The sequence below is a fragment of the Rutidosis leptorrhynchoides genome, chromosome 11, assembly GCF_046630445.1.
Source record: "Rutidosis leptorrhynchoides isolate AG116_Rl617_1_P2 chromosome 11, CSIRO_AGI_Rlap_v1, whole genome shotgun sequence".
NCBI lineage: Eukaryota > Viridiplantae > Streptophyta > Magnoliopsida > Asterales > Asteraceae > Rutidosis > Rutidosis leptorrhynchoides.
Window position 1 is genome coordinate 403982843 of NC_092343.1, and position 10383 is coordinate 403993225.

General features: G+C 34.0%; 1 protein-coding gene across 1 annotated transcript; it reads right to left on the reverse strand.

Annotated features, from left to right (window-relative positions):
• Positions 1-203: 203 nt before the first annotated feature.
• Positions 204-2735, reverse strand: LOC139876154 (receptor-like protein kinase HERK 1). The gene is made up of 4 exons (XM_071863455.1): positions 1752-2735; positions 1603-1641; positions 281-559; positions 204-239 (listed from the first exon to the last, which is right to left on the reverse strand). The coding sequence occupies exons 1-4, from the start codon at positions 2655-2657 to the stop codon at positions 204-206; spliced, it is 1260 nt and encodes a 419-aa protein (XP_071719556.1). The 5' UTR covers positions 2658-2735.
• Positions 2736-10383: the final 7648 nt, after the last annotated feature.

Genomic DNA, 10383 nt, shown 5'->3' on the forward strand with positions numbered 1-10383 from the left:
AAGTTTTATTGATCTTGAAAGCTTTTCTTTTATTGCTTATTGAATTGCTTTGTTGCTTGATTACAAATGAGGGGTGAAACCCTCTATTTATACTACTCAATGGAGTAGTCTAGAACTCTCCATCATCTACTAATATTTAGATATTTTCTAAGTATTATCTAGATATTTCCTAAATATTATCTTAGATATTTTACAAGATGTTTCTACTCACTTTCACTACTAGATATTACAAGAAGTTTCTAGATATTGGATTACAATCTTGATCCATATATTTGTATACTTGCAAGCCCATATCCAAAACACATAGCCCAAAATCAAGTTTAACTTCCAACATGTCCACTTTATTAATGCTGCGTTTTATAGCCACAACGCTGCGTCTCTTGGGTAATTCACACTTATTTGTCCCTTCTATTGAAATATAGTTGTTATCAAAATGTTTAAGTTCTGCTTTGTACACCTTACCGTATCCGCCTGACCCGATGCAGTATTTTTCAGCAAAATAGTCAGTGGCGAGCTCTATATCATGAAGCTTAATCTTCAAGTGGTCCAAGTTCTTCCCCTACAACATCGTGTATGCAGAAAAGTGAAAGTGTCAGCAGTTTGTTCATATTAGCACTAAAAACACATCATTATGTACCTTGTAGATCCTTTTTAGAGCTCTCCATATGGCCTTAAAAAGTTAAAACTACTACGAGTATATATCAAGTGGTTTTTAATTTTGAATAGATATCAATGTTTGATTATTTTTTTTTTTCCCATTTTACACCATCTTACTGTCTGATTGGATACAAAAACTAGCAATAATGAAGATTGACACATACAATATAAACGTTTAAATGATAGAATATCATAAAATTTGAAAAGTAATTTTTTTAATGGAAGGTAACAAAATATTCATGTGATGTTTTCCATTGTAAAAAATAGAGGATATATACAGCAAGAACAAATATCATATATAAACGGAATTTTAGTCAAGGCCATCCGGGGAGGGAGTATTTATTATCCAAGCCTCAACTGTAAGGCTATCTTGAAGTGGTTACATGTTTTAACCATTGATAAATAAAATTACATCTAACAACAACAAAATGCTATTCGTGCAATCAACCTCGGTCAATATATAGGAATCGTTTCAATCCCATTAATAGAGAAGAGTATATACCTTTTGGCACCAAAATATATGTTTGTAGGGAAGACACGATTTTTTTTGAACGGCAAACTTGCATCAATGTATTATTATTTTTAACGACACTCATCATTTGCACACACACACGCGTTCGGGAGGAAACCCGAATCGCATTACAGGAACCCGATCCTTTAACCATCCCGAGAGGCAGACGGACCGGGTTTAAATCATGGATGGATCTGGGAGAAAACCACCCTGGGTCAATCTAGATATCCATATTTCTGGCAGATTAATTAATAGGATGGGCAAAGCGAGGCTCGAACCCATAACCTAACCCCCAGCCCCAACACACAAGGTGAAGGGGATGATGTTGAATGTACGTATCATATTTTCAAACCTTTACATCCTTTTAGATTTAGTATAATCAAATACTAACTTCTATTTACATTATTAACCTCAAAGACAAAAGAATTTACTACCTTCCAGCGATGGGACTCTGTTTCTTCAACTTCAGAAAACTGTTCCATTAAGATAGACAATAAAAAAGCGAAAGGTAAGCTTATTGATACAATCAGTTATTGAGTTACAATTTAGAGAAAACAAAAACACAAAAAGAAGCTGAGCTTACATCACTTTCACTTTTCAATTGGCGATCCAACGCTTTCTCAAGTGCAATGAGAATTTGATCTATATGTGGGTGTTGCGTTCGTTCGTCCTTCAAACAGCAGTAAGCGGTTTCTGAGAAGACTTTATATGATTCTGGGTCCATTTGTTTACGTAGGTCCCGATCAATCATATCATCCAGGGTTCCGTCTTCATAATGGGATTTAGCCAAATGAGCTAGTGTTTCTGACCTTTCTGTCTTCATAACAGCACTCCTTCCACATAAGACTTCAAATAATACTACACCGAAGGAGTACACATCTGATTTGTGAGTAACACTACCAGACTTTATTAATAAAGGATCAGTATACTCCCTCGTGCCTTGTGGACGAGAAAGGATTAGGCGGTGCCTTCGAGCTTTTCTGGTTTTCAAGGATAGGCTAAAGCCGGATAACTTGGGCAGCCAGTTGTCATCAAGTAATATTTTTGAACTCTTGATGTTGCAGTGTACTACGCTAAAATCACGTGCATCGTCATAATGGATATAACTTAGTGCTCGTGCAACGCCAAGACATATTTGCAATCTCTGCGTCCACATAAGGTTTGGGTCGCTTAAGTATCTGTCAAGACTTCCCTTGGCCTCATACTTGTTTACTATAATATTCTCATCATTCTCATCACAAAACCCAATAAAATTCACCAGATTTTCATGTCTGAGAAAGGAAACAATTGAAATATCTGTCCAAAACTCTATGTCTCTTTGGCCATACTTCCGTGCAACGATATCGATCAATTGCCCATGATGAAATAGTTTTCCCTTGTATACTTTCATACCCCCACCTTTTCCAATGAAATTATCATCAGCAAAGTTGTTGGTGGCGTTTTTTACATCTTCAAGGGGGATTTGTAAGCGAGCAAAGACATTAGACATGATGATGTTTATATACTTCTAAATGTAACTCAAAAGTCAACTCTGATTTCCACACACTAATTAACTTCGATTGAATACAAATTTCAAAATCCAAGCAAAGATTTTGATTAGAAGTTTTGAACCGTATCTTCAAGTGTTGAATGGTTTTGGGAAAGTAATTATGCCGGAAAGTAAGTAAGGGGTATCAATCAATCAATAATATAAGGATTAACGATAATAATTACTCCTTCCATGTCATATTTATCTCCATGTAAAAAACAAACACTTTAATTTGAGATATTCTAAAATAAAATGCTGACAAATTAATCAATTAAGGACGAAGAAGTTAGGTCCAACTTTTTTTGAACGTCATATTTTCGCATCGAATAATCTCATTTGCGATCCACACACGCTAGGTAGGAAACTCCAAAGATCGATCCGGGTTGCTTGGCAACTAATCGCGGTTTCCGGGTATTAATCGCAAAAAATATTGGAGAAAACAACCCCTTATCTGAATTGAACCCGAGTGCTTGACAACTAATCACGAGTCCCCCTACTAAGGTTTGAAAACCACTCAATACTTATGTGATTTAGGTCCAACTTATATCTCAAAATCAGCTTAGGAGTAATTATTTCTAATTGAATACGTAGTAATAAAATCCTAACTCAATAATTGTCAATCAATCAAATCACAATAATAATAATAAAATAACAATAAAGAGAAAGGTGGAGAAAAAAGTGAGGTGCACACTAATAGAATACGAGTATTAAACAGGCGCACTAGAATATTTGATTTTTTTTAAAAGGCCAAGAATTTTATTAACACTTACATACTAAACTAGTGAATAGACCCGTGGATTCACGGGTTTGTAAAGGAAAAATTGTTGAATGATATGTTATAGTTGACAAATGTTATTTAACCAAAACAATATCAAAATTATGTTTACAACGTGTTTGTCGAAGAGATCTATATTATAATCTCATAATAATTTTGGGCCAAATCAAGATCCTACCTCTAATTGAACCATACGTTAGTGTCATACTTTTATGCACACGATACACATCCTACATGTCTACAACATTAGACAATATTTGAGCTTCTTACATGTTGAAAAACACAAGAATATAGCAATTAACAATACGATAAAGAAACCCGCCATACCTATTGTAAGAACAAAAGCCAAATACCAAGGAGCATATCATAAGAATCAAACCTTTGAAACTTCCCATCCTACTCTGATAGTTTATTTTGTAGATATTCGCCATGGTGGCAGGTGACATCCCTGGTAATCCTCCTTCTGACACCATCTTTATCACGGGTACCATGTCACCTTATTGAAAAGTCACATTGTAAACAGACCTCAAATCACTTTATTATAACAGATCTATACAATAAACGAATAGATCTAACAAATTACATACCAGAATCTCTCAAATCTTTTACAGAAATAATAAACGAACAATCTCATGAACCAAAGAACAAATACAGACTTCAATAAACAATATGTTTATGAAGATTACAGAACAAAGAATCAATCTCACTAAAACACCAAGAAGATGATCGAATGAGAGAAGATGAACAAAACCCTAGATGAGAGAAAAGTGTGAGATCTGGAATGAGAAGAATAGCCGAATAATGATATGATCTGAAATTGGATATTTTATAATAAAATATCCAATAATTACATCTAGCCCCCTTAACTTCTTTCTTTTATACTTTGAGCTTTTAAACTTGAAGGAGCAGAAACACAAGAAGTGTTTTTTCAACTTTAGACACAAAATATAATCTTCACAGGAACAATCTCTAGCTCATCATCATTCAACCTGCAATTCTGAAACTTTGATCTACATCTTTTACTTTCAATCTTGATCAGCAATATTAAGGATACAGCAACACATGCACATGCTCATCATAGAGAATAAGAACATAAAATAACTAATAAACAAAATGTTAGAAATCAGATTGTAAAATATGATATATTTTAACATTCCCCCTCAATCTGATTTCTAGAAAAGGTCTTTAAGTTTTAACCATTCACACATAAACTTGTGAGAACTAACACCCAAACATTTAGTAAACACATCTGCTAATTGATTAGCAGAATCAATATTAATGATATTAATAGCACCTGAAGCACACTTATCTCTAACAATATGTAAATCAATATCAAAGTTTTTAGTACTTTCATGAAACACAGGATTGGCTGCTATTTGAATAGCAGACCTGTTATCACAAAATAAATTTACTGGAAGTAAATTTTTTACTTTTAAGTCAGTTAAAACATTTATAATCTAAAGAATCTCACAAGTAGTAGCAGCCATAATGTGATGACCCGAAAAATTTCGACTTATTTAAACCAATTCTCTATATGATTTAATTTTATGTAAATATACATACATACATATATATATATATATATATATATATATATATATATATATATATATATATATATATATATATATATATATATATATATATATAAATATATATATTATAATAAGTACAAGTAAAACACTAATTGCTACTGTAAAAACGACTTTGCTACAGTAAAACACTATTTGCTACAGTAAAACACTATTCGCTACAGTGAAACCGTATTTGCTACAGTGCTACAGTGAAAACGACTTTGCTACGTTGAATTGCTACAGTAAACACTATTTGCTACAGTAAACACTATTTGCTACGATAAAAACTATTTGCTACAGTAACACTATTTGATGTCGGCGAACTAGAAAACAAGCAGAAATGAGCTGTCCAGCCTAGCCATGCGATCGCATGGCAAAAGCACTGAAAACCCATGCGATCGCATGGGGACCAAAAACACTATTTGCTACAGTAAATATTATGTCGACGAACTAGCAAACAAAACGCCATGCGATCGCATGGCAAAAGCACTGAAAACCCATGCGATCGCATGGGGACCAAAATCAGGAAACATGCCTATAAAAGGCCAGTTTACTCGACGTATTATATACACTTTTTTTCTTTAATCAATATTTATATTTATATTATAATTATAATTATAATTTTAAATTTAAGTTTAATAATAATAATAATAAGGTATATACAAGGGTGTTTTTAATTCGGGTTTCAAACCGTTTTAAGCTAAGAAAATATTGGGTATTGTTCGGGGTATTGTTCTTGAATCCGAGGTCAACCATACAGTCGTCTACCATCATTACGTCTACTCAATTTTCCTACAATATTGAGTCTCAATATTGAACTGTGAGTTATAGATCCCTTTTTAAATACTTTAAATATTTTTGGGCTGAGAATACATGCAATTTATTTTAAACGCGATAAGACACAAGTACATACTAAATTCTACACTGAGTTAAACCGAAAATCCCTTGGCTTTGGTAACTAGTAGCTGCCAGTACATAGGATATGGACTGGTGGGCGCGAATAATTGTATATGGATCCATAGGGCTTGACATCCCCGTCCGAGCTAGAGCGCTAGCCTTTTAACGGACGTATGTTATTTGAGTTTATGACACGTTGGTTTGCGTGTATTAAAACGAATGGGGTAATTATCCTTATAGCGTTAAGTTTAGTTACCAGGGTGCTCTGTTACATGGAATCTATTGATAAACTTTTGCTGAAATCTTGTGGTCTATCTTTATATATTTATGACTCGAGCAATTAAACCTATAACTCACCAACATTTGTGTTGACCTTTTTATCATGTTTTATTCTCAGGTCCTTAGACTGCTTCCGCTGTGATGTGCTTGTTGCCTGCATGGAGTCTCTCATGCTTTGTACAAAGTTTATTGCATTCAAAATAAAACTGCGTTGTGTAATAAATAATTGGACTGTGATGTCAACCTGTAAATTAAAGACTTATGTATTTTGGAGTTTTGCTTATACCTAAGCACTCGCCCACATGTTTATAACTTTTATGTTTAAAAGTCACTTATTTTAATGAATGCAATATTTTATCAAAACGTATCATATAGAGGTCAAAACCTCACTGTAGAATCAATGATTAACGTGCCGCGTCAATAGCGATTTTGACGGGTCGTTACACATAACCCTGTATTCAGATTCTGTAGAAGATCTGGATACAGTAGCTTGTTGTTTGCTTTTCCATGATACTAATGAATTACAAAAAAATATGCAAAAACCTGTTACAGACTTTCTGGAAAATAAACATTTGCCCCAATCTGCATCAACATATGCAGACAAAGAAATAACATCTTACCTGAAAATTATCACATCTTTTCCTGGAGACCCTTTGAGATATCTTAAAATTCTCAAAGCAAGCTTAAGATGTGACATAAGAGGAGCATGCATGAACCTACTTAAACATTGAACAGCAAAAGATATATCTGGTCTAGTAGAAGTAAGATATATTAATTTACTTACCAATTTTTGATATTCCGTAATATTTGTTACAGCAGTATCATTATCAGATGCCAAACTATTAATTTTCATGTTAACATCCATAGGTACAGATATAGGTTTACTTCCTAACAATCCAAACTCATTAATTAATTGGGTTAAGACTACTCAAGGGCCATATACTTTTTATTTTGTCCCGATGTAGTCTATATACCAAAAAAATACTATTATGGACCATAAACTTTAAAAAAAAATGTGTTAATGTAAACCGTTGACCTAATAAATAAGGTTGATCGATTTTGTAGGTTGATCTTCAAAAAAATATAAATTTTTTTCCCAATGTAAGCTTTATACAAAAAAAAAATGTACTAATGTAGTTCACATACTTTCAAAAAGTGTATCGATGTAGGTCACATATTTTCAAAAAGTGTATCGATGTAAACAAAAGGTGACCTGTTTAGCCGGTAACAGGTTACCTTTTGTTTACATCGATACACTCTTTCAAAGTTTATGGCCTATAATAGTATTTTTTGGGTATATGGACTACATCGGGACAAAATAAAAAGTATATGGCCCTTGAGTAGCCTTAACCCTAATTAATTCTACGCAATACTTTCTCTGAGACAAACAAACACCTTGATCACATTTTAACACTTCAATACCTAAAAAATACTTTAGTTCTCCCAAGTCTTTAATCAAAAATTTTATTTCAAAAAACTTTTAAATTTATCAATTTCAACATCATTGTTACCAGTGATCACAATATCATCAACATAAACTAACAAAGCAACAAAAACATCTTTTTCACTTTTAACAAATAAAGAATAATCACTTATACTTTGAACAAATCCATTTTCTTTTAAAGCATTTGTTAATTTCTAATTTCATTGTCTAGGTGCTTGCTTTAAGCCATATAGAGACTTTATGAGTTTACAAACTTTAGTTTCATTATCAGAAAAATACCCTTGAGGTAATTCCATATACACTTCCTCATTTAAGTCTCCATATAAAAAAGCATTATTAACATCCAATTGATAAAGTTTCAAGTTATTTTGCACAACAAGAGTGATTAAACATCTAACAGTCACCATTTTAACAACAGGAGAAGAAGTCTCCTCAAAATCAATGCCCTCTCTTTGACTATAACCTTTAGCAACTAATCTAGCCTTAAATATTTCTATTTCTCCTGTAGACTTATACTTAATTCTGTATATCAATCTATACCCAATTGGTTTTCTTCCTTCAGGAAGATCAGCCAATACCCATGTATTATTCCTAAGAAGAGCCTCCATTTCATCATTTATAGCTTCCACCCATCTTGGGTCTTGGACAGCTTGATGATAATGTTTGAGCTATTGTATGATGTGTCATCATGAACCAATTCATAAATACCATTTGAAGGCGAAGCCTTAAAATAGAACACATTATCTAAAGAAACATGGATATCATCATTAATGAAATTAAGATTAAAACCATATTGTTTCAAACGGGATACAGAAATAATGTTTCGTGATAAATCGGGTGCATACAAAATATTTTTCAAAATAAGCTCCAAACCACTTGGAAGCTTTAAAATAAAGTCTCCATGAGCTTTCACTTGCACCCTTGCTCCATTTCCCATGAAGAGACTTGTTGTTCCCGCATCTTGATCACTTCTTTTGAACCCCTGCAATGAATTGCAAATATGAGTTCCACATCCTGTGTCTAATACCCATGTATTAGAAGAAGTAATACTAAGCTCAATGTATACCATATATACATTACCTGAGGTTTGCCCTGCATCCCTCTTCTCTTTCAACTCCTTCAGGTAGATCGGGCAGTTGCGTTTCCAGTGACCCATTTCACCGCAACCAAAACACAGATCTTCCTTGGGGTTAGCCTTACCGGCAACCTTTTGCTTCTTGTTGTTGATGGTTGGGGTAACCATCTTCCCTTTTCTTTTTCCTTTGCCTTGGAAGGAGGGTCCTTTCCTCTTAGCCGCCTTCGGCTTAGAAGTGTTATTGTTTTTGGACTCGCCTTCATTGATCATAAACATGGGTGAAGCCCTTTTACCCATGCTCGCTTCGGCCGTCTTAAGCATGGCATGTAATTCGCCAATGCTCTTATCCCATCCATTCATGTTATAATTTAACACGAATGTGTCAAACCTCTTTGACAATGAGTTAAGGATAAGGTCCGTGGCTAATTCATTAGACACGTTGCAATTTAGACGGTTCGCTCGATCAATTAGACTTTTCATCTTAAGGACATAAGATGAAACGGATTGGGTGTCGTCCATCCGACATGCATGAAGCGCTCGACACGAGCTTGTTGAAGGAACATCTCCTTCAACTGTGTGATCATGTCATATGCACTATGATGCTCGAAGTCCTTTTGGAGTTCGGGTATCATAGTCCCAAGCATGAGGCAAGAAACTTGCAACGAATCGGTGCAATATTTCTCCCAATAAGCCATGCCTTCCGTATCATCCTCGTCCGGTTGATCGAGAATGGGGTCATCCAACACATACGCCCTATCCTCTAATTTGAGGACAATTCTTAGATTGCGGAACCAATCCATGAAGTTCGTATGGTTGAGTTTTTCTTTTTCGAGGATTGACCTCAGCGATAGGTTGTTAAAGTTAATAGGTGCGTTTGGAATGTTGTTGTTGTTATTGGCGGCCATCTACAAAATTTAACAAAGTTGTTTAAGTATCAATTTTAATTTAACAATCAATACCCTTTAAATCCAATTGATATTTATTAAATTTTAGAATCCAACGGTAAACCAAATTTCGGTTAGGTTACCTTTATCCCGTCATTTGATTTAGCTAGGTAGTCACTCTATGACAATTGCAATCCTTTTGCAACTTCTAAGTTATGGAATCATGCAATCCTTTTGCATGGCATATTTATTCCATCAACGCCTATTTGTTCCTCATGCTTCGGTGACCCTAAGTTCATGATTCCCAAATCAAGTCGTCCTACTTGTGCAAACGTGCAAATTCAACATACAAGTGGTTAGGTGGCCTTTATCCCATAAGTATGCGAAATTCACCTTAATCACATTAGTTTGTTCATGACGGTTAGGTGACCTTTATCCCATCATGAGTTCCCTAATATGTCTAAGTGTCACACAAAAGGATGGCGTTTAACTTGTTTACCTTGTGTAAAAGGGATTTTAAGTTTTCATTATTTCTAGTTTAAGAAAACTTATATGCCATACACCAACATGCATTTAGTGTATGGTTCATTTGAAATTCATTTTCAAGTCTTGTAATTTTAGCCAATTACTTGATATAAACCATTTTATATATATGATCCTAATCATGTTCTTAATAACCGTTTATTAATGTCCTTTTAGCCATTTCAATTTAACCGATTAAATTGTGGTTTGGTAAATTTCATGTTGTTAATAATTTAA